The sequence below is a fragment of the Acinonyx jubatus genome, chromosome D3 (assembly GCF_027475565.1).
Source record: "Acinonyx jubatus isolate Ajub_Pintada_27869175 chromosome D3, VMU_Ajub_asm_v1.0, whole genome shotgun sequence".
In the NCBI taxonomy this organism is placed as follows: Eukaryota; Metazoa; Chordata; class Mammalia; order Carnivora; family Felidae; genus Acinonyx; species Acinonyx jubatus.
This window is the reverse complement of record NC_069392.1, coordinates 851,018-878,021: the sequence shown is the minus strand read 5'-3', so window position 1 is coordinate 878,021 and position 27,004 is coordinate 851,018. Positions and strand designations below refer to the sequence as shown.

The 27,004-nt window shown below is 59.5% G+C and overlaps 1 protein-coding gene and 1 long non-coding RNA gene across 5 annotated transcripts in view; one reads left to right on the top strand and one right to left on the bottom strand.

Moving 5' to 3' along the window:
- The window catches only part of GALNT9 (polypeptide N-acetylgalactosaminyltransferase 9), a 102,779-nt gene extending 80,942 nt beyond the window's left edge, over nucleotides 1-21,837 (bottom strand). For 2 of the 3 annotated variants that reach the window (XM_053206770.1, XM_053206769.1), the window contains exon 1: nucleotides 524-902. In XM_053206770.1, the coding sequence (XP_053062745.1) occupies nucleotides 524-764 (241 nt within the window). In that variant the 5' untranslated portion in view covers nucleotides 765-902. Of the gene's footprint in view, nucleotides 1-523; nucleotides 903-21,693 lie in introns of those variants that run through there. The other variant, XM_053206771.1, reaches the window with a different exon arrangement.
- Nucleotides 1,652-4,914, top strand: LOC113596968 (uncharacterized). 2 transcript variants are annotated; one of them, XR_008291955.1, is made up of 2 exons: nucleotides 1,652-2,218; nucleotides 2,846-4,914. It is a non-coding gene; the product is annotated as an uncharacterized LOC113596968 (long non-coding RNA). The 2 variants fall into 2 exon arrangements; XR_008291954.1 differs by having other exon boundaries at nucleotides 1,652-2,222.
- Nucleotides 21,838-27,004: the final 5,167 nt, after the last annotated feature.

The window sequence follows — 27,004 nt, the reverse complement described above, 5'->3', positions numbered from 1 at the left end:
ACCGCCGAAAGGCAGCACCACCCTCCCTCCAGTGCCCGCGTCTTCCAGGAGCGAGAGGGGTGACGGCAGGCGAGGGCCCCCCGCCCCCACAGCTGCCGGAAAAGCAGAACCTGCCCCTCACCCTCCGACCTGGGCACTGCCTGTTCTTGAAGCAAGTCGTAGAGCTTCATTAGAAGTTCTCTCAAGTTCTCTCAGGGAGTAAGTTGGAGACGTCACATGTGGGCTGATGGGGAGGGCTCTCAAGTGTCCACTGGGTGCGTGCACGAATGAGTGGTCACCCAGGCCACCGCTCTCTGCTAAGGGAGCCCTTCTCCTCCTTATCCGCCTCCCACCCAGCCTCCTCCAGAAGTAGCACGGAAGGAGTTTGACCCCAGCCCCTGCGGGGGCCATCAGGCCCCTGGGGTCGGTGTGGGCTCCAGTGGCTGGGACACAGTGCGGTGTCCAGAGAACTGGGGACAGTTCCCCGCCCTCCGGTCCCTCTGTCCAGCCCCTCTGTCCCGAGAGGGACGCTGCCCGGGCTCACCATTCAGCTGGTTGTAGACCACCTCCTCCAGGTGGTCCAGACGCTCCAGGATGGCTTCGCGGTCGGCGAGCGCGCCCGCCTTGGCGTGCCGGCTGCGCACCCGGCGGTCGGCGCTGCGCACGGTCTGCACCAGCCCCTCGGAGCGGTCCTGCAGGCGGCAGTACACGGAGAAGACGATGATGCCCACGAACACCAGGATGTTGACCGTCAGCAAAGTTTTGATCTTCCTGGCCACCGCCATGAGCGCGGCTGGAAGCTGGGGGCTGCCTCACCCGCGGGGCATCCCCGTGGGCCCAGCGGCCGCAGGAGCCTCCGCCCGGCCCGCCGCTTCGGGGACCATGAGCCAGCCCGGCTGACCGCGGGGCCGCGGGGGGGGGGGGGGGTGCTGTGGGCGGGGGCTGCGGGCGCGGTGGGGGAAGGGCGCGGGCGGGCGGGGGGGGGGGGTGGGGGGAGTGCTGCGGCAGGGGGGCTGCGGGCGGGGGCCGGGGGCTGTAGGCCGGGGGAACGCGGTTGTGGAGGGGGGGAGGCCCGGGGCTGCGGGCGGGGCGGGGGTCTGTAGCGGGGGGTGGGGGCTGCGGGCCGGGGGGCTGCGGGCTGACTGCGCGCTCTGCCGCCCGCGCCCGGGAGCTGTCCCTTCAGCACCACCCGCGCCCGCTCAGCGCGCCCGGCCGCCGCCGCCCGGGGTCCCCGCGCGCAGGGGCTGCCCGGGGCCGCGCGCGCAGGGGGCAGCCGGCATCGTCCGCAGAGGGGCGCGGCCCCGGCCCGGGGGCGGGGGGGAAGGAGGGGGGCGCGGCGGGCGGGAGACGCGAGGGAGGCGCGGGCCGGGCGGGCGCTCCGGCGGCCGTGCGGCTCCTGCCCGCCCCGCAGCCACGGCGCCGGTGCGGAGTGACGCGGCCGCCCAGCTCATCAGCATGCACGCGGGGCCTCCGCGCCCGCCCCCCGCCGGGACCGCCCCCCCGCCGGGACCGCCCCCGGCCACCTCGCGGGGCGCAGGGTCCCGGACGAGCTCCCGCTGCCCGGAGCGGGCCGGCCTGGCGGGCGGGGCGGGGCGGGGCCGCGCGCTCTGGACGCCCGCACCAAGGGCAGCGCGGACGCGGTGGGGGGGGGGGGGCGGTTGCTGCGCGCGGACCCTCCTTCCCAGAGCCCTCGCCCCAGACTCAAAACCTCAAACTTGACCCGAGGAAGAGGGGCCTTGGGGAATGCCTGGTCAAGGCCGTGATGTCTGCGTGCACGGGCCTGGGGTGGGGGTGGGAGGTGCCTTTGTAGGGAGGAGGGCGGGCGGCAGGGTCAGAGCCACCTGCTTGGTCTCCCCGGTTCCCTAGGCCAAACTGAATCAACTCCGGGCCTCCTTCCCCTCCCCCTCTGTGGCGCTAAGGGCTGGGAGGAGGAGAGTTCAAGGACCGCGGGACCCAGCCTGAGATTCAGCGGGACCGGGGTCCCCACCGGGCTGAACCTGGAAACCCACCAGGAACAGAAAAAAGGCGCAGATCCCTAGGCATCAGGTTCTCCGGGTCCCGGTGCACAGACCTCAGGGGAGAGCAAACCTGGCTGCCCCCACCTCACCTCTAGCCCCACACCCGCATATTTACAGACAAGACAGCTGGACCATGACAGGGAAAGACACGCCCCCCCAGGGAACTTGTGAGCACCCCCAGGCAGAGGTTCCTGTTTGCTCCACGCGCGTCCTGCTGCTCGGTAGGTATTTGTTGAATGGCTAAATGATGGAACATTTATTAGGAGCTAACTTGGTGCTGGGTCCCCAATATACACAGATGGATAAGACAGGACACGGGGCTTCAGGGAGCTCTGGCTGTGTGTGTACACGTGTCTGTGTACCTGTGTGTGCATTCGTGTGTGTCCGTGTGTTTGTTCATGTGCCTGTGCATTTGTGTCTCTATGTGTGTCCCTGTGTGTGTGCATTTGTGCATGTCCGTGTGTGTGTCCGCGTGTGTGTGCATTTGTGTGTGTTCATGTGTGTGTGCATTTCTGTGTCTCTGTGTGTCCATGTGCATTTGTGTGTGTCCATGGGCGTGAGCATTTGTGTGCGTCTCTGTGTGTGGCTGTGGAGAATCTCTGTGTGTGCACTTGTGTGCATTCTGTGTATCTGTGTGTCAGGGGACATTATGGTTTTCTGGCTCTTGGTCCGGAAAGAGCTCCCTGAAGCCCCGTGTCCTGTCTTACTCTCTTCTCCAACGCACATTTCTTGACCTCAGGCAGGCCAGCCTACCCAGCTTGAACATTTTGTGCCTCCTGGTAGAATCTGATGAGAGTGAAAACACCCATTTCTCCTTGTCCTCATCAAAACTATCTTTTCTTTCTCAGGACATTTGTCTCAAGAAAGTCAGAGGACCACCATCAGGAAGCAGCCGCTCCTGGGCCTTGCAGCCAGCTGTCTACGGGGTGTTTACCGTATAAATCAGTTGTTCTGAGAGGAGCCTGAGAATTCAGTTTTTAATCATCACTCCAGGAGAGTCTTACGATGCAGCAGGTTTGATAAACACTGGTCTGTTTTTGATAAATAGCCAATCCCATGTCCCTTCTTAGGAAATACTGTATTTTTCTGTTTATAAAATGCCATGTTGTAAGATGTTCCCCAATTTTACAAGGATAGCTTTCTTTCAGAATAATAATACAAAAAGCTAACATTTACACAGTGGTAAGATTTTTCCCAGGCACTCTTCTGGTTCCTTTATGGCTGTTAACAGATTAAGACAGACAGCAACCACATGACCACGTAAGTTGGTATCGTCTAATTTTACATATGTAGAAACTGAGTCACCAAGAGGGCCAGTGCCTCGCCCAAGGTCACATGGATGGCAAAGAATTTCCGGGATTCAAGCCCAGACAATTTGGCTCCAGAATCAGATTTATCAGCCTCTGTCGCTCAAGAAAAAAAATCAAGTACTTTTCATTATATGTTTATTGAAAGTGATGTTAAAGTGGTTTTGCAGGAGAAAACATTATTTTGTTCATGTAAATACATTGTACTGCGTTCTGAAATTTATCAGGAAACGGTACATCCAAACTACGTATCAGTATTTGGCTAAATGTTTCATTTGAGATACAAGCACATTGAAGATGTGGGGTACGCTGCAGAGAGGGGGTGCATCCGATCCGACAGCCCAGCAAACCACGTCTGATGTGCAGTCACACCGAATGCTCACCACGAGGGGTGCCACAATAACGTGGGTGGGAGGCAGTGACCGTGGAAGAAGCAAAGCCACTCCGGGGCAGCCGTGCTTGAGAATGCACACGTGCACACTGCCCACGCACCCCTCCCTCCGCCACAAAGCCCCAGCCTCCAGGGGTGTCCCTAGACAGGCAGACAGCCCTCCAGGAGCCCTGAGCGGGTCTGAGGGCCAGAGTGCCCTTTGCCGGTACAGAACAAGCCCACCGGGTCTCACAGGTGTCCTGTGGGACGGCATCGACGGGTCCCGGGGGAGTGGTGTGAACCAGACCTTGAGGGGACACTGTTGGCACAGGCGACAGGAAGACGGGGGCCGTGGAATGTAAACTAACACCAGTTTAGGGAAATGCCAGGCTCTGTAATGTCAAAGAAGTCACACTGTGCCGAGAGCTCGGCCTTGAGACAGCACTCAGATCTGAACAGAATTCCCTCCAAGCTGGGCCACAAGTTGGGTCCCAGACTGGGCTCCAAGCTGAAGTTTGGCACACCCCAAAGTGGGTCTCTCGCATCTCACGGAGAGAAGGGTGTTTCTCTTTTGCAATCGAGCCTCTGTTTCCCATCTCGGGCATCAGTCAGGACAGGCCGGGTTCTGCTGCAGTAACAAGCAATCCTCAAGTCTCACGTGCCGCGACGATGCGAGGCCACTTCTCACACACGCCACGTGTCCCCGACCAGACGCCACGGGACCAGCCTTCAGAGAGCAGCTCGAATGTCCCGACGGCTGTGCCAAAGAGCGAGGGAGAGCCTAGGAGGGCCTCGTACTGGCCGTTAAGTGCCCAGCCTAGACGTGGCACCTGCCACTTCCACTCTCACGTACTGGCTGGAAAGTATCACGCAAACTCCGCAGGCAGAACAGCGGGGGTAGGAGTGGACTTCCGTGTACTTTGGTGAAAACGCCATGATCTGCACAGCAACCCTCCAACCAATCAGGAGTTGGCTCCAAACTCACCCCGACTCCCAGATACCAGGCTGTGCAGGGTAGTGAGGCATGACCTCTATCACATCAGAATTCAGGGGCGCCTGGGGGGCTCAGTTGGACAAGCGTCCGACTCCGGCTCAGGTCATGATCTCGCGGTTCGTGGGTTCGAGCCCCACGTCGGGCTCTGTGCTGACAGCTCAGGGCTTGCAGCCTGCTTGGGATTCTCTCTCCCTTTCTCTCTGCCCCTCCCCCTACAGTCTCTCTCCCTCTCTCTCTCTCTCTCTCTCTCTCTCTCTCTCTGTCTCTCAAAATAAACTTAAAAAAAAATAGAATCTAATGCAACCATCGTATAGCAGAGAATCCTAATGCAAGCAAAGACTGTAGGGAACCCGGTTTCCACCAGATCACCGAGGAGCCGTGTTTCGGCCTCTGCCTCACATCCCTGAGCCAGGAACGGAGAGTCGAGACCCCGCGTGGCGGCAGTTTCTCATTCTGGAGGCCCCGGCCAGACGCTGTGCCAGCACGGTTCTCGCTCAGTAACTGGCCTCTGGAAACCCCATCCACAGCTCGGACCTGCGCTGCAGACAAAGCAGTGGCCAATGATACCCAGAACCCCGACTCTGATCCCCTCTCCCCTGACTCTGACATAGGCCACCAGTCTGACCTTAGTGGCCCCACAGAGTCAACAGAGATGGCTGTGCTCTGTTTGTCACCACAGACCCCCTGCCAGACGCCCCCGCGTGGCAGCCGGTGGCCCACAGGCCACTACCTCTGCCGACAGGCATGTCAGTCCCGGGCGGGTGATGCGGTTCACGGCGTGCCGGACGTCAGGGAGGGCGAGGGGCGTCCAAATCTGGAGGCCAGGCAGGTCCCAGCAGGTCAAGGGGAGGAGAGGTGGTGCCCAGATGAGAATGTGCTCGGCGGGGGGGGGGGGGGGGGGGGGGGAGTGTGCATGCGTGTGTGTGCGTGTGTGTCTGGTGGTGGGGGGTGTGTGCAGGTGAGGTGGGGGCGTCTCAGAGACATCGCAAGATCAGCGGGGCACGGCCAGGATTGAAGGGAGGCAGTGACGGCCCCGGGGCTGCCGTCCTCCCTCCTGGTTCTGCTGCTTGGAAGCAAACCTCAGGTCTGAAGGCGTCCCAAGCGCGGGACCCCCACCTGGTGGTACCAGACTGCCACCTGCACCTGACCGGGAGGCCACGTTTCCAGGCCACCTGACTGCGGGGATCGGGCAAGGAAGGCATGGGCCCTGCCCCGTGTCTGGGGCCCAGGGAGGACCAGGATGGGAGGCCCCGTGTGGGGTCCCCGTTGCCGGCAGGCCGGGAAGTGGCACGACCTTGGGTCTGGGCCTCCTCAAAGGCAGCCGGCACCCCCGAAGGGCAGCACGTTAGGGACACGAAGTCACCAGCAGCGGCCGACAGAGGGCTTTGATTTCCCTGTCTGCTGGAGGGGGAATTAGCTCAAAGCTCACAGAGAACATTTCGGCTGGACGCTCTGCCTTCTGTCAGAGGAAAAAATAGCCATCAAAATGGTTTTCATTTCCCTCGACTCTCAGGCCTGCCCTCCTTTGTCTGGGTCCCTTGACAGGTTTCCAATCACCCAGCAGGACCTGAAAATCCACTCCTCGTGGTTTCCGGGGACCGTGGCTCCCTGTGGGTTTACCGCCCGGACTTCGTGAGCCCCTGTCCGAGCCGACGGAGACCCCCATGCCCCCATCGGGCAGGCAGCGTCCGGGGCAGCCCCGCTCCTGTCTGGGGGCTTCTCGCTGGGCCGCCAGCCCCCGGACCCACAGGACAGAACGGCCCGGCCTGTCCGACGGCTAGCACGCGGGCGAAGCCTGACCGCCAGGCAGGTTCCTTCCCCCGGGGACGAGCCGGGCAGCTCTGGCCGGTGACGGTGCCGCGGTCACAGCCGGAGGAAGTGGCCTCAAAACAATCGCGGAATAAGATCTCCATATTTTAGCTCTATTGGGTGTAATAACAATTGTCGGTGTTTAAGAGGCAGGGCGTGACGACGTGATACGTCTTGGACGGATCCCGGCAACGGCACCCACTCCCCGCGTAGTCACCTCTCTGTGCGTGCAGGAGAATAAGGGAGGTGGCCCTCAGCGGATTTCAAGTTCACAACGCAGTCCCGGTCCCTGCGGTCCCCGTGCCGGACGTGGGACCCCCAGAACTCACCGACAGCTGGACGTGTGCCCCTTGACCCGCCTCTCCCTGGCCCCCGGCCCCCAGCCCCTGGCCCCAGCCGCCCTCCTCTGCCTCCGTGAGCTTGGCTTTTTCAGATTTCACATATGAGGCCGCGCAGTCGGCTTAGTCCACGGAGCGTAACGTCGCTCAAGGCTGTCCGTGAGTGTGGCAAATGGCACAAGTCCCCTCTTTCTAGAAGTTGAGTAATATTCCATCGTGGACCTGAAGGCACAGCCCCCACGTTCTCTTCAACAGGGTTCTGTTTTGTAAACTGTGCATAAATACACAGACGCTGCTCCGAAAGCACGTGTCTGCTTGCTCCCCACAGCAACCCCAGGAGAGTGCGGCCGGGGGACGGCCGGGGCTCCCCTTCTTGCGGGGGGCTGTCTGGGGGGACCACCCCTCCTTCAGTCTCACTGCAGGGTCCGGGCTCAGGCTGGCACCGGGCGGGGGCCCTTCAGACCTGCTCTGCGCGGAGCTGAGACCCTGGAGTTGTTGGCCGTGAGGTCAACGTTACTGAATCAACAGTGTAGATTTAAAAGGTGTCTCTAGGGGCGCCTGGGGGGCTCAGTTGGTGGGGCGTCCGACTTCGGCTCAGGTCGTGATCTCGCGGTCCGTGGGTTCGAGCCCCGCGTCGGGCTCTGTGCTGACGGCTTGGAGCCTGGATCCTGCTCCCGATTCTGTGTCTCCCTCTCTCTGACCCTCCCCCACGCTCATTCTGTCTCTCTCTCAAAAAAATAAATAAATAAATAAATACATACATACATACATACATACATACATACATAAATACATAAATAAATAAACATTGAAAAAAAATTTTTTAATTAATGAAAATTGATGCAACCAGAAGCTAATAGGAATCTAATCCTGGTTTTTCCCCTAGGAGCTATGATTTAGTATCCACTGCTCTAGGATTCGCAGTAACTTTATAGAGCATAGCTATCGAGAATAAAGACAGTATCTGCCCCCGAGACAGAGGGGTGGATTGCGAGGACATCATTTCAGCGCCTGGATCCAGCTGTGCCTGAAGCTCTGGGTCCATCATACAATCCCCACTACACAAATCAATACATTTTCTGTTTTGGTTAGCTTGTGGGCTGGGTCCCTGCTGCTTGCTAACAGAATCTTCCATAATAGCACAAAACCCCAGTTGTACCAGGAGATGGCTTCTTTGTCCTCAGGCGTGGTCTCCTCTGGAATCACAGAAGGACTTTTACTTCCCAGGGACTCGACGCTCGGGAACTGAGAGCGGCAGGAGGGGGTGCTCGGGACCCAGGCCACCCCCCACCCCCTGCAGTGGAGGTCCCTCTCCGACTCTGGTGTTTCGTTGACCTCCCCAGAGACAGGCCACAAAGCAAAGCCGTCTCGCAGAGAGATTTATGGCGGTCGTTGGGGCACACGAGAGGGCTTGCAGGCAAGGCGCCCCCACCGCCACCTTTCCATTTCATTTAGTGTGAAGGAGCAAGCTGTTCCCAAACCACATTGACACATTCCTCGTAAATCAGACGTCGTGCAGCGCCTTCCGGGATGGCACAGGGGCAGCCGTGTCCTGGCTGCCCTCTCGCGCGGGAACCATCAGCCCCCACGCCCCCACCCCGAGAACCTGACTGGGGAGACCCGGTCCAGAGTGCGGGGTCGGCTCACTCTGCGACGCGTCCCAGCACCAGCCAGGGGCCCCCGTGAGCCTGTAACAGTAGATGAAGGGATACCCCAGCTCCTCCAGGGCTGAGACCCCCCCCCCCCCCCGCTCAGCACCCTGCCTGACACAGAAACCGTGTGCAACCGAGTGTCTGGAAGAAAACCACGGGCGCCCCGACCTTCACCCGCGGCTCCTGGGCGCTTCTGAGGGGCAGCTCCCCGGTTCTTGCACAACTCGCCCCTGCTTACGACCAGCTCGGACGTCACGGCCCCCAACCCCCGGCGCCCCGGCCGAGCCCCCCACATCCCGCCGTGCGTGAGGGTCCTCGGCTCGGGAAGGCGGGGCTCCTGGTCTCACTTCCGTGCCTCCCATTCACACTCGGCCTCCGAGGGCAGGGGGCGCGGCCTGCACCTGGGGGGGCCGCCGTGATGCGCCAGGACCTGCCAAGGCGGTCCCGTGTCCCAGGCTCTGCCCCAGGGGACGGTGCCGCGGTGAGCCTCTGACCGGGCGGGCCCTCGGGCCAGCGGCGCAGTTTCCCATCAGCACCCAAAGACGACAGCGGGGACCCGGCAGGTCAGCAGGCAGGCGAGGAGAACTATCTGCAGGTGCCGCCTGGTCTGCGCCCCTGCCGGGGGTGAGGCCTTCGGGGCAGACGGGCACCACGGGCACGCCGGTTTAAACAAACCATCCCGAATAACCTGCAACAGCCTGGTTTTCAAAAATAAATCTGAGCCGGCGTCAAGGTCTCTGGGGCCGGAAGCGTGGGCTCCTCAGATCCCGTGAGCTCTGGCCTGGGCCTGTGCCAACCTCACGACTATATAATTTAATCTAATTGATCAATTAAATCCAAATAATTTTTAAACAAGCTGTAATAACAGTTATATAATTTCAGCACTACATATAATTTTCTTAACGACTTCACCAAAGGAAATTGCTCGCGGGGATTTGCCGTCTGCCTCGCGGAGACTGTCATCTTTGAGGCGCGAGGGGCCTTGGAAGCAGCCTGGCCTCGGCGCTCAGGGCCCAGGGAGAGGTCACGAGTGCCCACGGAGGAGGCAGCTCCCTGGAGGTCTGATTCGGGGGCCCCTCTGGGTCAGGTCTCAGGGTCAACGTTCGGACGGGTTCGTCACCCAGCCTCACGGGGATCTTGGGGTTCTTCCTGGCTGCTCTGTTGCATTCCACATCAGCCGTCTATGAGGGAGGGAGAGGAAAACAGAAACAGAGAGGGAGATGGAGAGGGAGACAGAGACAGGGAGGGAGACAGAGAGAGAGGGAGAGGGAGATGGAGACAGAGAGGGAGACAGAGAGAGAGGGAGAAGGAGACGGAGACAGAGAGGGAGACAGAGAGAGAGAGGGAGGGAGACAAAGAGGGAGAGCGAGACAGAGACAGAGGGAGACAGAGAGAGGAGGAGGAGACAGAAAGAGAAAGACAGAGACAGAGAGACAGAAAGAGGGGGGAGACAGAGAAAGAGACAGAAAGGGAGACAGAGAGAGAGAAAGGCAGAGAGATAGAAACAGACAGACAGAGATAGAGACAGAGAGAAAAAAAAAGGGAGACAGAGAGAGAGAAACAGAGAGACAGAGGGAGACAGAGACAGAAAGAAAGACAAAGAGACAGAGATAGACAGAGAAAGAAGAAGAGGGAAAGAGAGAGATACAGAGAGACAAACAGAGACAGACACAGAGACAGAAAGAAAGAGGGAGGGGAGAGACAGATACAGAGATATAACATAGAGACAGAGACAGAGATGAGACAGACAGAGAGAGGGAGGGGGAGATAGAGACAGAGGGAGACACACAGAGATAGTGAGAGACAGAGAGAGGGAGGGAGAGACAGAGACAGAAAGAGAGACAAAGAGAGAGAGAAAGTCAGAGATATAGAAACAGAGATAGACAGAGATAGAGACAGAGAGAGAAAAAGAGGGAGACAGAGAGAGAGAAAGAGACAGAGGAAGACAGAGACATAGAGAGAGCCAGCGACAGAGATAGAGACAGAGACAGAGAGACGGAAAGAAGAGGGAGAGACAGAGAGATACAGAGACGGAGAGACAGAGACAGAAAGAAGAGGGAGGGGGAGACAGAGACAGAGAGACAGACACAGAGAGGGACGGGTGCGGTCAGCAGAAGCAGAAGGGACAGGTGTCAGCTGCAGAAACCACAGCGCTCCGTGTGGCGTCCTGGGTGCCGGCTGTCCCTCTGGGTCACCTGGTGGCCGAGGCCGAGGGAGGTGGCTTCGCTCCCAGCCTGGCCCACGGGGCAGGGCCCTTCCTGAGGCTCTGTCTCCTTTTATCCTCTCGAGGGCCTGGGGGGCTCTCAGAGCACCTCGTGGTGAAAATCCCAAGATCTCTCCTTAAACGCAGCCTCCGAGCCTTCCGTTAATTCTCTGTGTAAATGTTCCCGCAGCTGCCATTACCGGCCTCCGTGGAGCCGGGCTCTCCCAAACCAGCCCCAGTTTAGTTTGAGCGTCAAACGCTTTGCACAGCGGCCTGCTGCGGCTCCCACCCAGCCAGGGAGGGCCGGGGTGCCCCCCGGGCCCCACAGAGCCCAGGCCTTGGAGACGGAGGGCAGACAGCCTGGGACGCAGGCAGAGACCCCGGGGGCCGGAGCCCTGGGAGAGACCCTGGCCCGCCTTGCGGGACGAGGCTGGCGGAGGCTGAGGGTCTCGCTCCCAAGGCCCCTCGCGTTTTGTTCTGTCCATCCTGCTCCGCGCTCCAGCTCACAGACGCTTTCGAGTAGCCCCAGTTCGTCTGTTTTCTTGAGCCCACCAACACTTGCTTCAAAACCTTGAGTCCTTTGCCAATATTTGGAAATCAGAACGGTTCACATTTCACAGGACCTGGGAGGTCTCTAGAAGTGCTGACAAGTGTGGCCACAGATGTGCTCCCGTTTCCTCATGGAAAAGTGGAGAGTGCTGAGCAAGCAGTGCTCCCTTCGGGAGCACATTTCCCATCTGGCCCACATCAGGCACGTCTTTTACTTCCCTGGTCTCTGGACTTGCAAGTTTGGAATCCCTTTTTTAGACCCCTGACTCCTCGTCAATTATTCTACGCCGGGAACAAAGTGCAACCACCATCACCACCATCACTGTCACCATCGTTACCATCATCACCATCATCACCATCACCACCACCACCATCACCTCCATTACCGTCGCCATCATCATCATCACCATCATCATCATCACCATCACCACAATCACCATCACCATCATCATCACTATCCTCACCATCATCATCACCATCACCACCACCATCATCATCACCATCACCTTCATCACCACCACCATCACCACTCTCACCTCCATTACCATCGGGTCATCATCACCATCATCATCGTCACCATCACCACAATCACCATCACCATCACGACCACCATCACCACCACCATCACCACCACCACCATCACCATCATCACCACCATCACCACCACCACCATCATCATCACCATCACCACCATCACCATCACCACCATCACCATCATCATCACTATCACCATCACCATCACCATCACCACCACCATCACCATCATCACCATCACCATCACCATCATCATCACCATCATCATCACCATTGCCACCATCACCACCATCACCATCACCATCACCATCACCATCACCATCATCATCACTATCCTCACCATCATCACCACCACCATCATCATCACCACCATCACCATCACCACCACTATCACCTCCATTACCGTCGCCATCATCATCATCACCATCACCACCACCATCATCATCATCATCATAACCCTATCACCATCATCACTATCCTCATCACCATCACCACCATCACCATCACCACCACCACCATCACCTCCATTACCGTCGCCATCACCTCTGTCACTGCACATACACACAGAGATTCCCTCTCCCTCATCAGACTATTTCTTGAACTCCGACCCCTATGGGAGCTCTGTCACTGCCCCCAAGTGCTGTTGGCCTATACAGAATACAAGTGAGCACAACCGGGTCAGAGCTGTGGGTAGTACCAACGAGCGGGGGTGGGGGGTCGGAACCCGACGTCAAGAATGCGCATCTTGCACGGGCCTAAAGATGTGTGGGTGAGGCTGGCCCACGCCAGCTGTGGAAGGATCGTCATCCGTTTCTCTGACGCGCCTGTTCCTCGGCTGGGCCAGCACCCACTTCTGCTCCTCTTAGACTGCTCTCCGGGATTTCTCTGAGGAGCCACCTATCCTGCATCTTTTGATTGATATGAGGCAGACCCCACCCCCAGACCCAGAAACGGTCCGTGGCTCATCTGGTCAGTTGGCATATTCCACACCTCTGATCCCAGGGTTGGTTTGAAGTTGGACACATGGCCCAAGACAGGACAAGACTGAATTCTTTGAGTTGTTGCTGTGTGTGTGTGTGTGTGTGTGTGTGTGTGTGCACGTGTGCGTGCGTGTGTAAGCCTGGAAGATGGTGCTCTTTTCCCAGAAGTTTGCACACCCGGCGGGGTGTGGGTGAGGAGGTTATGGGGACCACCTTTGCTGGCGACTGGGGCCTGGCTGAGAACGGAGAGCCCAACAGAGGATAGGCCACATTGAGGGACCCTGGGAAGCACGTGAACCCCAGCACCCAGTTAGCTGAACCCACTTTCGTGACCAGTAACTCTTCTCTTGTTGCCATTTTCAGTTGGGTTTCTGTCACTCGTTATGAGCAAAATAGTCTTGGCATATTCGTATTCGTTTCCTTTCCTGGAAGATGTTTCCGGAAATGCCCCGGCCCCACCTGGCTGCCGCAGGGCTCGAAGGTCACGTCATCCTCCCAGCTTCAACTTCCTTCTCCAAGAAATGGGAGGAAAGTGAGATAACACACACGCTGTTTGTCAACCGAGTTTCCTCCTCAGAATAAGAGAGGGGTGGACCCTCAAGGGTGTGGGCCCCGCCTTGCCCCCACCCCGTCGGCTCTAGGCCGGTCCTCTGGTTGGGGTCCTGGGCACCATGATGAGCATGCTCTCCCTGCCCTGGTGCCCACCTCACCCAGGCGGTCTGTTCTCAGAGACTGCCATCCAAGCACAGCCACGCAAAGGGCACCAGTCCCTTGAGAGTTCAGGCCAGGGGAGAGGGGTGGCTTCCCCAGGCATCCTGGCACAGCCCTAGAGGTGGGCATGAGGGGCGAGACGAGGGAACCATCGCAGCCCCTCTGCCAGAGAGCCCTGCCCGACCATTCTCCTCCCTCAGCTCAAATGACCAAGATACCCTCTCAAGACGGGCTCGGCCCCACAGGCATTGCTTTTCCCGTTGCTTTGGAAGTGCTGATCCGAGGTCCATCACTCACTGGCTGGGTGATCTCGGACAAGTGTCAGATTTTCTCATCTATAAAATGAACACGAAAATCCGAAGGTGAAAGTTTGAGAGCGAGAGAGAGAACCGTTAGATTCTGTTCCCACAGGCCACACGCACGGGCCGTGGCGAGAGCTCTGACACAAGCAGGAGCTGGCCAAGGGCTCTCACTCAGACCTCGCCTCCTGCCAGGTCGCGATCGCCCCTGTGGATGAACAAGGCAGGGGTTACGGTGATGCCATGGGGAAATGGACTCCCAAAGACTGACCGAACCACAGACACTGCAAATAATGACACAGGAGTGAAAAGAACCCAGAAGCCCTGTCCCTCCACGCGCCCCCACGCCTGAGTCCCCACGCCGGAACCGAGCATCTCCATCCCTCCCCTGGTCCCTCCCTCGTCTGTGCTCCTCCCCAAGGCCCCAGCGGGGCTACACTCCACATGCTCCGATACACTTTCATTTCCTGGCGCGAGAGACACTGGAGGGGACCGGGGGGGGGGCCACTGACAGAACGGCTGCTGTATGTTCCTTCCCAGACTGTTTGTCAAGCGGGTGCCTGCCAGTATTTCCACATGTAGCATCTCCAGCGCCGTGGGTCCAAATGCTTCCTTCCCTGCCTCCCCCTCAGGGTGGAAGGGAAGAAGGAGGTGCGGCAGGGATAGAAAGAAACGAGTAACGAGTGAGAAGAGTGTGGGTCTAAAGCGGGTTTGGGGCCTCAGACCCCTGTGTTACCCCGATGGTTAGCCCCCCGCCCCGTCTGCCCCTGGGGAAGGAGGCAGGATGGCGGCAAACAGCACGAAGCCTGGCTTCCCCTGACAGAGATGGTCTTCCTCTGGGTCCGTGGCCCTGCTTGACAAGCAGTGATTAAGACAGCAATCCTGGGAGGGAATCGGGAAGCAGCCCAGCCTCCGAAATTACTTTCTGCTAAGCTCCTCTCCCCTCTCCAGACGGCCACCTGTGTCCCGGATGGAGAAAAGGGGGCGGCTTCAGCTGCACTTGAAATATCTGTCCCATTAGCTCCCCCGTGGGCTGGCTTCCCTTTGACAGGCTTCGAGTGTCTCCTCGAAGGTGTGACCGGATTTTCCCAAAACACACTTCCCTTTAGCAACCCAACAAGCCTCCCAGGTGTAGAATGCGGCCTGGTAAGGCTGTGCCGAGGAGCCTGGGGGCCCAGCCAGCTGGCATCCAGGGTGGAGAGGGGGCCGGGGCTTGTGGTCCAGCTCTGAGCATCAGCCCGGCTTTGGGCAAGAAGCAAGCCTGGGACGTGTGCAGTCGCGCGGCAGGGCTAGGCACACAGCTGGACTACGTTTCCCAGACTCCCCAGCTGCAAGGTGCAGCCATGTGACCGAGTTCTGACCAATGGCATGGGAGCAGAAGTGATGGGCTTCCCTCCCAGGCCCAGACCGGATCCAGGCTCTGTCCTGGGCTGTCCCATGGCCAGCCGAGTACAGAGGATCACGGCACTCAGAGGAGGAAAGAGCCGCGGGACCCTCAGGCGCCTGGGTGGAGCCTACACCTGCCAACCAGCCCCGATGACCTACATCGAACAGTGACATGAGTTTTTAATGCCGAAAGTAAACGTTCTCTCTATTAAGCCTCCGAGATTTCATAGTTGTATCTGTCCCCACAGCTGGCATATTCTGCATTTGTTGATATAATGCCCCAAGTCAATATTTGGTCGTTGGTCGAGACTTTATTTGCGGCAAATAACGGAAAACCCAACATGTACGGGCTTGAACAGAGTAAACGGACGTTATTAGCTCCTGTAACTGGGAAGTGAGGGGCAGGCGGGGTCCAGGCATGGCTTGATCAGGGATCCAAAGCCGCCCAGGGAGTGCGTGCCTGTGTTGGCACAGCCCCCTAGGCTGGCTCTGAGTCAGCCAAGCCCCCGTCCGTGGGGGCCGAGGGGGCATCTGGCCACGACCGGCAGGGGCTGTCGTCCGGAGTTCTTCGCATGTCCAGGGGGACATGAGCCCCCACTGTCCAGGCTGAGGCGCACTGACCCCTGAGCTTAGAGCCGCAGAGGGGAGGAGGAGTGCACCAGCCACGCTGGAGAGTCGTGGGGGCACTCTCGCTGGCCCCAGGGGGCCGGGGACACAGACACGGTGAGAGGGGCTGTGGGAGACCCCGGCACGGTCCACCTGCCCTCCTCCTTTCGGGAAACGGCGGCAGCCTGCGCGTGCACGATCCAGGCCGGCCCGTGTGCTGCCGGGAGATCCTTGTTCCGCGTGGGGGGCGAGTGCGAGGCTCTCCGGTGACAGGTCTGTGAGCACGTCGCTCGGGGCTGGGAGGGGGGTGCTCTGCAGGAGCCGCTGAGCCAAGTCCTGGGACAGCAGACACGGGGGGCGGAGGCCCCGCGCAGCCGCGTCCCTGAGTCCCTCCCGCCCTGGGCCGTGCGGACAATTCCGTGTGTCCCTTCTCTGCCTGCTGCTGCGTGGCTTTAACATCAGTTGTGGCCAAAGGAACGTGGGAAATACGGACCTGGTTCCACGGACAGAGTGTCTTCCTTCTCTACTGCGGTGAAACTTCAGATTCATCTGGTTTGCTGAGTTTGTGACCTTACGTGACACACACACCCCCCAGGGCGGTCTGGGGCCAGGCCGAGCCTAAAGAATTCCCTGAAGTCTGGTCTCAAGATCCCGCCAAGGACCCCTCCCCTCATCCCCCTCAATGCCCTACTGCCAACTAAAAATAACAATGGTGACACTTCCCGCCGTGGACGGTGAGCATTTTGCCAGGCTCACGTGAATTCTCTCAATCTTACAGAACGGTGAAACATAGCTTCAGAAACTGTGGCTCGTTTCCCGGGTCTCTAACGTACAATTACCAGGTGAAAATAGGGCCACGTCACGTGGTCTGGTCTCCCCACATATCTGAAAGCACACGGAGCCCCCGCCCTGCCTTGGGGCTTCCTGGAACCACCACTGGCAAACGTGTGGGGCCCTGCGTGGCCCGTGCTGCAGCCCCACCCCTCCGAGCAGGGGGGAAGGGGCCTGGCCTGAGCACCTGCCGCCCCCACAGGTCACGCTCGCAAGCACGCTCCCGAGCCCCGAGCCTCTGCCCGGCCCTGCTTCTCTCAGACTCTCGGGGAACCCTCTGGAGAAGACGCAGGAGAGAAGCAGGAGCCGCCCGGCCTCCGCGGAGACAGACACGCAGCACAGCTTCTGCTCGGCAGGGAATGTTCCAACTTCCGCGGGAGCCGCGTCCACCGGCGCAGCCCCGCCATCTGGAACGTGCTGACTCGGATCCACTGGTGTTTACTTTCTAAAACTTTGCATGGCTGGGGCCTGAGATGGGGAGCAGCTGTGTGTGGAAAACACGTGCTTCCTCTCATATGCCGCAGTGACGCGTAGCAGCTTGCCTTCAGTCTTTTAAAAAACACAAACCAAAAAAAGAAGGAAAGAGAGAAAGAGCGTTGCCAAGGGCTCCCCTCCTGGAGGAGAGATACTGGTGGTTCTGGAAGAACGGAAACGGCCCTGGAAGGGGGAACGGCCGCACACAGGTGAGCTGGGTGGCGCCCGGTCGGTGCAGAGGACACGGCAGCAGGTGCGTGCCGCGTGAAGGGCCTTCTGCGCGGGATCAGGGGCCCCCGGCCGGCAAGAACCCCACACGCATCTGCCCGGGCTGCTCTGAGACGTGCAGGCCAGGGGAGGGGATGGGAGTCGTGAGTGGGGAGACTGGGGTCTCAGCTCCAAGCTGGCCCTCTGGCCCCACGTCTGTCCAGGCTCGTGTGGGGAGTGGTGGCAGCCCGACTAGAACCCACTCGTTACAAGCCATGTGTATTAACCCAGGAAATCTGACGCTGGGGGATGGCTGGATGAGCCTCGGGGTGGAGACCAGAGCCTTGGGTCTTGCCAAGCCCCCCTCTCCGACCCACCCCTTGACTTTAACGTCTCCCTGGCTCCCTCCGTGCCGAGCCCCCAGACCCACACTCCATAAGGCTTTGTCTCCCTTAGGTTGCCCCTCTCGACCCCTCACGTGGCAACAGAACCAAGGGGCCACAGCCCCCAGGTAAAGACTACATTTCCCAGCCTGCCTTGCAATAAGATGTGGTCACGTGACCCATCCTGGCCAATCAACTGTGGCGAGGGTGATGCCCAGAAGGCTGGGGCAGACATCCTCCCTTCCCGGGTGGAGAGCCGTCCCTGGGACCCCACAGGGGCAGAGGGAGAAGACATATCCAACGAAGGAAGCTGGACGACGCCGGGAAGGCCTCCCCCACCGTCAGAGATCCTGCTCAAGCCACGGCTGGCCTGAGAACTGGCCCACCCGGATGCACATGAGCCAGAGAACGGTCGCTTCAGCACTCGTCACCCATAGGTCTGTGTCTCTCAGCCAACTTGATAGAAATGCAATCCCGTGACTATCTGCTGAATGTCTTTCTTTCCTGACGGACTGGAAGGCTCCCTGGAAAATCTCCAGATACAGATGTTTGTTGAATGAAGGAGGGAAGGATCAACGGGCAGACGGGCCACACGGACACTGGTGAAACAGACTGGTTCTCTGTGGTCCCCTCCGCGGGGAGTGGGCCCAGAACAAGGGGTTCACACCCAACTCGGAGAAGTTGTCAGAGCCGAGTGAAGCTTCTGTCTCTGGTCATGACGCTGAACTGGATACGCGGCCATTTTCAACACGAATCGCCCAAATCGAGGAGCCAGGAAGCTCGGCTTCAAGGAAGGATTCGTCAGACAGGACATCTTCTGTGTCACCCGAGACAAAGCGGTTTAATTGTTTCCATTATCCGTGGGCTTTTATTATCCTGGCTCCTGATCGTCTCCTTTAATTAAGCCGTAATTAAGCGACCAGGATGCTTGCCTGGTGTTAACGAACACGCTCTCAGGCACGGCTCGGCCAGGGGGCCCCAGCGGCCAGCAAGGAGAATCCTTGCGTCTCCTGACCTCTTCTGGTCCTTGGCTGCCGTGAGGGGATGCTGTCACCAGGAATGCACCGGGAAGGAGCAGAACCGGGTGGCAGTGCAGTGGGGGTGGGCTCTTCCCGCCCCCGTGTCCGGCAGGTGGAGGTGACTGCGGCTTCCAGACACAGGTCACAGCGACGACCGGCTGTCAGCTCCGGAAACTCGTCTTCCCTTGTGTCTAGCTAGCCTCAGCCATGCGTCTGACCCGGTCCCTTGTGTCATAGACCCCCGTTCCTTTTGCCTGATGAGAACCTGGTGGGTGTCCCTTCTGCTGGTGACAGCATCGCAGCCTCCCTTGGGGAGTGCCCCCCCCCCCCAGCGTCAGTGCCTCCTTATCTGCTTGCAGGGCGGGCCTATGACCATCCCACCCCGTGGCCCAGTGACGTGCAGGACAGGGGACATGACCCGGCCAGGGGAGGGCAGGTGTGATCCTAGGACCTCTGCAGCCACTATTGAGAGATGGGCTTTCAGGGGCCACCTCGTGGAGAGAGCCAACCCAAGAGAGGACAGGGCTGAGAGCTGGAGAGAGAAGACTTTGGCAACACGTTTGTGCGCCTGGATACAGCCGAGCCTGAAGCTCTGGCTGTCTTTGAACTTTGAGTTACATGAGCCCTTGGGGCTGGACCCAGTCTGAGCTGAACCGCTCTCTGCTGTAAGAGAAACATGGCCCGCTGTGGCCACAGCAAGCCAAGGGCCCCACCCAAGGCTTTCCCCGCCACGGGAACCTGAGCGGGCGGAGAGGTCCACTCCCAGGAGCAGGCCCGGCTCCAGATGCTGAATCGGCAGCGGTCTGAGTGGGACCAGCACGGGGAACTATTGCTCCTCCCCTGCCACGTGGAGGCGCTGCAGAGCGTGGTCCCCGCACAGTCCCGTGGACCTCGTGGGCTGCTGGTCCAGGTCCCCCAGGAGGCTCTCGCGGCGGTCCCAAACTGTGGCTCCGTGCTAGCTGGGAAGGAAGCTGCCGAGACACCCTCTCCGGCCTCCAGCCTGCTGACGGAGCCCTGCCTCCCTCGGCCCTGCCCGGGCCTCCTCGGGGGGCTTGGTGGCACTCAGTGCATCTCAAACCGCTTAACAGCTCGGAACAGCAGCGATCATTTACTTTGCGCACCAATCCGCATCTGGGCACTTAGTAGGAAGGAGTCATCTCTAAGGCACCGGCTGGGGCAGCTCAGACGGGGCCGGTCACCAGTGCACGCGGCTGGCAGGCCGGCGCGGGCTCCCTCGGGGTCTCAGCCCACCGCCTCGTGGCCTCTCCGTGGGCCGCTGGGGCTTCCCCGCGGCAGGGAAATGGGTTCCAGATCCCAAGGTCTCAGAGACAAGTGTCACCTGTGTGACTTAGCCCCAAAGGTCACATGAGGTCCTTCCCATCACTAGGAACCATGCGGATTCCAAGGGAAGCGACGTGCCCCCCCCCCGCCCCCCGTGAGAGGCCGTCACTGTCACAGGTCAGAAGAACAGGAATGTGCTGGGCTGCAGTGTTTGCCCAAAAGACACCATGGAGTCCTACCGCCAGTGCCTCGTATGTGACCTGTTTGGAGGCAGGGTCTTTGCAGACGAGCACATTAAATGAGGTCACCTGGTGGACCCCGATCCGCATTGACCTTATCAGAAAAGATTAGGACATAGACACAGAGGGGTGACGACGGGAGGACATGCCAGCCGCGCACCAAGGAGAGCGGCCTCCAGAGAAGCCAGCCTGCCCACACCCGACCTTGCATTTACAGCCTCCAGGACCAGGGACTTGGCCATGGCAGCCACGGAAACTCATACAGTCGCAGCCACATCTGGAAAACGCGTGCTGTCCTGTAGCCTCTGACGTCGGGTCAGAGAGAGAGGGCGGAAGCAGGAGGAATCAGGATTTGCAAATGCTCAGCGCGGCCCTGGGGGGTCAGGGTCTGGGGGCAGGGCCGAGGCAGGGGGATGGGGCGGCCAGGTGTGACCCCTGACCCTGCACGCTGAGCTGGATGCCTCCGCCCGCCCACGCTCTCTCCATGCGTTTTCACTTGGGCCTCTGGAAGCAGGCTGTCTTTGTAAATTGCTAAAAAGCTTCCACGCGTGAAAATAAGTCCAGAGGTGACTCTTCTCCCAGAACAGCCGCCCACCCGTCCCCACACAGGCCTCCGTCTTAGAGGTCCCAGGTTCCACGCGCCTGTGGCCACGTCCTCCCCACACGGAGCCTGGAACGCACGTGGCCTGAAGGCCTCCCCATCCTACCCGCCCCCGGGAGCCCGCGCAGAGGCTCCCTTCACGGCCCCAAGCGACTCCTTCCACACAAAGGTGGCCCTACCCCAAGGTGGCCTGTTCTGTCCACCTACACAGAGAAGAGCCCAGAGTTTCTCTGACCGCAGGTGGGACGGTCCCCTCGGGCAGATGTCCTGTCACACAGTGTGCGGGTGAAGGCAGCCACGGGGACAGGGAGGGCAGGACATCTGGCCGGATCACCCCAGGGACAGCCTCAGCGGGGCCACGAAGTCTAGGCCCGGGACACCCCCTGAGGGCGCCCCGCGGGTGCAGCTGGCCAGCGCGCCCTCCCTCCATGCACCGCTCGCGCCCCGCGGAGGCTCCCTGCAGGAAGCGCTCGTGCCTCGAAGACGGTCCTGCAAACCGCAAGGCGGATGCGTGACTACCCTCCTCCTCGAATTGCGGGCGACTGCACCGGGGCGACACGTGATACTTAGTTACTGGCGATGGCACCTGGACTAAAGGTAATAGTTACAGACGAAGCTGCTGGTGCAACTGTCAGGGACGCTGCTTATTCAGCCCTGCCCCAGAGGACGGACAGGCACGGGGGAGGGAGCCGCACAAAAGAACAGTAAGATTGCATCCGGAATATTCTGCTCCCGCCTCTGCGGGCAGATGACAGGCTGTGCCACCATCTCTCTACTCGGAGGGGCTGGCGCGGCCGCCTGGCGACGCGGCTTCCTGACAGGCGGGCCGCAGGACGGACGCCTCCGGGCAGCACGGGGCCAGCAGGCCCGCTGGGGTCCCACGCCCTCAGCTCTTTCAATGCCCCCCCCTCACCGGGACTCACCCCTTCCGTCTTCCGGGTGCCACGGGGCAGTGGCCCTCCCGCCAGGCGGCCTGAAGTCCGATTTGGGCTCTGCTCCCGGGTAGCCGTGTGTGCCCAGGGTAGCGTGGCTCACAGCTCGCTGTCCCAGGGTCCTCCGTTGTGAGACGGGTTAGTAGCACGGCCTTCCTCGGGGGGTGTCGTAAGCATTAAATGATCACATAGTTAGGACTTGCTCGGGAGGCGCGCAGGGCGGTGAGGCTCTTGGAGTGACGCTGTGGTGGCGAAGCCGCGGGGCTGCCTCTGTCCACACCCACGAGTCTGCAGCGCAGGACGGAACCTGGTCCTCGGTAACAGCCTGTTCGTGTTGGCCCCTCACTTGTCACAAATGCGCCACTCTGATGACACTGACGTAAGAGGTCAACAACAGGAGAAACTCGAGGGGGTGGAATATGGGAACTGTACCGTCTGCTCAATTTTCCACAATCCTAAAACTGCTTGGAGGTAGCCAAAATCTATGGTTTTTTAATAAATAAACCCGAAAATGTGAATTTCACTTACTCACTACAGTTCCTCCCATGCTGGTCTCCCCACTTTATGTCTCACGGCCTCTTCCGCCTAGCCACTTTCAGCGGATAGCTTGGTTCCATGCTCTGCCCCATCCTGACTCAGTTTCTCCCCAGTGTGTGGGGGCCAGCGAAGCAAAAGGAGACACATCCCTGAGGATTTCTGGGAAAGTTTTGTTTTTGTTTTTGTTTTCCTGACGGGTTCTGTCTCTTCTTCCTGTTCTGAATATAGATGCAATGCTTGGAGATACAGCAGCCACTCTGTACCCATGAGGTCAAAAAGACATACACTAAGTATGATGGAGCAGGAAGTGAGTCTGGGGTCTCACTGACATGCTCTAGCTGTTGTTGGAGACTTTCACTGCCTATTTGTCCTCCTTTGCTTAACCTACTATAGTCAGGTTTTTGTTAGATGCCGTTGAACATAATCCCAAATAATGCGTTCTGCCTTTGGAACTAGCCCCTCAGGTCTACACCCCAAGGCAAACAGGTGGGTGACCTCGTGCCCACACCTTGGCCTCAGTGTCCCAGCCCCTGACGAGCAGCCAGGCCAATGCCAAGGAACCCCCATGACTTAGGCTTTCATCCAAGTAATGGGATTACTAAGCAGTCAAGATTCAGCAGAAGAATCAAATGGACTTTCTACAGCAGGAGTTCTGCAGAGCTGGGGGGTGAGGGGGCTGGCGTCAGTCCATATGGGAAGAGAAGGAGCTACGTTCCCGTGTGAGCTGGAGAGCCCCCTGCTCAGCCTGGAGACGCTTGGCCCCCACCTCTGAGCCATCCAAGAGAGATGCCATCCAAGGGGCCATCCAAGGGGCCCAGGGCAGAGCTGGCCAAGTGGCTCTGTGTCTGAGCGACGTGCAGTGCAGTGTCCTGGGCCCCTGAGCGCCCCCCCTCGTCTGGGTGGTGCAGCGATGAGCGAGTCTCCTGTGGGCACCAAGTCTGTGTGTGTGTGCCGGTGGACGGGCATCCAGCCCCACTCCCCCTTAATTTGCTTGATTGAAGCAAAAAGGACTCTTTTCATTTTCTGGAAGCATTTGTGTGTCTCAGCCCCCCTGCTGGGCCCAGGAGCCCGGCCACATCATGAGTGCAGGCTTCTCACTTTCTTTCTCAGGAGAAATTTCTTATTGCAGAGCATCTCACGGGGAAAGCAGGGTGGGTAGAGGGGGCTGACCTTGAGGTTCTGAGGCCAGTTCTGTGAAAATGACTTCAAGAAGCCAGCTTTGCACTAGGGCCGGAAGGCGCTGCCAGCAGGAGTGTGCATGTCCCACGTCCCTGGCAGCAGGCAGGGAGGAGGAGGAGCCTCCCAAGGTCACTGGTGAGTGGCAGAGGAATGCTCCTTCCCGGCCCAGAAGAACTTGGCCTCACACCGGCTGTGCAGAGCGGCGGCCCACGCAGCAGTCCACGCCCCCGGCGGCACCGACGGAGGTAGGGGCACCAGCCGCCACGGCCCGCAAGGCACGGAGCAGGGGCTCGGCCAGCCAGGATTCTGCCTCCAGTTCCAACACTGGCTCACCATGAGCTCCTGGGCAACTGGTTTCTTTTCTCCCAAGCTCAGTTTTTCATATTAAAATGCTACCGGGTATCAGCCAGGGATTGTTCAGTCACTGAGAACGGCGGACGCCCCAACTGAAATTGTAGAAGGGCGCATGCTGACAGAGTTGGCCAAAACGGCTGGGGAGAGCACGAGCTTCAGGTACATCTTGATCCAGGTGCTCCCGCAGTGTCATTGAGACCAAGTCTCTCTTGGCTCTGTTTCCAGGCCGCCTCTTCGCTCCCGGTGACAAGTTGCCACCAGCAGACCCCCAAGCACTCGGGACACGGGGAGCCTCCTTCCGGCCACAGCACAGAGCTCCGGTCGCAGCTCTTTAGCTGGACTTGGGTCACATGGCCTTTCCCGGCCAATCAGATGGCCAGAGTCAGGAGCCACTCTGATTGGCCGGGCCGGGTCACGTGCACGCCCGTGGCGCTCCCAGCCCCACCCTCACCACTGGACTAGAAGGGGGCCGCAGGGGCTCCTGTCCCAAGTTGGGGTGCTTTTCTCGGAGGGGCGCTGTGGGGCTTTGGGCTCCTCACCCTGGCCCCTCGCGACTTGGTCGGTCAGCAAGCCCCCAACCCCCAAGACCCCGGCCCAAAGCACTATGGGCACAGGGGGTCCCCCGGGCCTTGGGCTGGAGGCCATGCGTCTTGCAGCGCACCTGTGCAGCAGCAGGGGCTGGGTCCGCGGGCCAAGTGCAGGCGCGGTGCACCCCCCACCCGCCCCCGCCTGAAGGCGGCAGCTCACCAAACCGAACCAACCAGAAACCTCAATCATTTCCTGAACGTTTACTGCTGACACCCCGTGGAGATGGAAAAAATGAAAACCTGTCCAGCGACCCAGGTTCCACCTGCTGTACCCGGTCCAACCTCTGCTTTCCAGGCAAATAGGACAAGAGCTAGCCTAGCCCTCTTCAAATCCAGCCCAGACAGAGGCTGGCTGGGCTGGTTCCCGTCCTCTGGCGGGAAAGGCCAGGGGGTCGCCAGCCCCAGACCTTGAGCCCCAGGAGCAGCTCTGGCTGCAGAGGGATTTGCAAATGAATCTAGGGAGCCTCTGGGAAAGCAGCAGACTGCCCGGACCCCCACCGCCTGGCCCTTGCGGGCAGCGGAGACTTGCCGGTAAGAAAGGGGATTCCCATCTTACACGAGCCTTTCCTGGAAAACCAGGAGGGAGGTCTCCCCAACCCCCCCGCCCCCGACGAGGCCAGCGCCGCCTCGATGGTAACGTGGACACAGTGACCCCAAACCACGCTTCTTTCTAGATGAGAAGGCCTAATCTGGATGGACACGCTCCGGCCCTGGACCCAGGTGAGTGCTCTCAGAAGCAGAAGCCCAAGTGAAAAGCAGCTGAAATAATGAGGGTTAATGATCTCTCACCCATAACTATGGAAGCAGGCTGGCGGAGGGTGGGCTGATGGGCGGCTCGGGAGCGCTTCTCGGGGACCCCCAGGCGGCCGCCCTGTTCTTGCAGCCCAGCCCAGCCCTGAAAGCCTCAGGGAGCCACTCACTCCTTGTCTCCTGTCCCTTCTTACAAGTGCAGACTCCCAGCAGCCGCTGGCAGTCTCTCCCTGAGCCCCGCCACGCAGGCAGGGTGGCCTGAGGGTCAGCCCCCCCCCCCCCACCGTTGCAGGATTGGCTGCCCCGGAATGAGGACCCCCGGGGCCTGGCTCCGAGGCCTGCCTCCCCGAGCCCCTTGCTGCCGCCTGAAGTCAGAACAAAACTAGGGTCTGGAGAGCCCTGGAGAAGGTTTCCTGGGAACCAGCAGCGTCGGCCACCTTTTCGCCAACCGCGTCCGCTTGGCTCAGCACCTCAAAGGTGTGAGGGCGGGAGGGGAAGGCCCAGGGCAAGCCCGCAGCGGCACAGTGGCTGCACCAGGAGGGCAGTGACTACTCCCGAGAAGGCCGTCCTGGGCACCCAGGGCCCAAGCCGTGTAGCCTGGCCCTGTCACTAATCGCACTGTCTCAAGCCGCAGAATCTGCACAGGGTCCCTGAGGCAGGTCCCCAGGGATGTCTTGTGTCTTCCCTGGACGCCTGTCCGCCCAAGTCCCACCCACTGCAGCCAAGAAGAACGAGGGCCCAGAGCCCCGTCCAAATAGCAAGGGGGGGGGGAGGTCCTGCTGTTCACTCTGGTCTCCCCGGGGATGCGTCAGCGTGCAGTGAGAGAAGAGTGTCACTCAGTAAGTGCCTGATGCACCGGTGCACACACTCATACACATGCGTGCACACATGCGTGTGCACGTGTACACCACAAACATGTGTGCCCCACACGTGTGCGCACGCGTGTGCACAGGCACACGCACATGCATGCATGCACGTGTGGATCACAAACATGCACACGTGTGTGTGTACACGCACCTAAATACCTGTATACCACAAATATGCATGTCCATACACATGTGCACACACGCATTCCCAATACATCGCAAATATGCGCGCACACTCACACGTGTGCATGCACATGCATGCATGTGCAGATCACAAACATGCACACGTGTGTACGTGTACATGCACATAAATACACATACACCACAAACATGCAGTCCATACACATGTGCACACACACATTCACACATACATCGCAAACATACACGCGCATGCACACCACACACATGCACATGTGTGCACTTGCATGCATGTGCATATCACAGACATGCACACATGTATGCATGTGCCTGCACATAAATACATGTACATCACAAACATGTACGTCCATACACATGTGCACACATGCATTCACACATACATCACAAATGCACACACGTGCACACTCACACACATGCACACACACACACACACACACCATACACAAGCCACCCACCAGTCAGATCTAGCCTCACAAAAGAAGAAGCTAATTTATGTTTCCAATTATAAATATAATTACATTTCTGAATCCATTAGCAGGACTGTTCTCAAACACATGACATGCTGTGTGGCAAACAGAGATGAGATTCACGATTGCGGGCCAGCCAGTGCCGAGAATTTTAATTTTAATTTTACTTGAAATTCAACACCAAATAATAACAGTGCCGCTTCAACGGAACACATTTCCACATTCAATTAAAAGAGAAGCGATCCTTCTTAGCGGGACCCCTGGGGCGGCGGGGCCTGAAGGTCACATGACCGAGCCGCAGGGAAGGAGGAGGTCCTTGGGGCCTGGCCCCTCCGGGAGAAACCCTCGAGCCGGGAAGGGGACGGCTGTCAGCAGTGGTGCACACGCACGAGGCCCCCGGGGG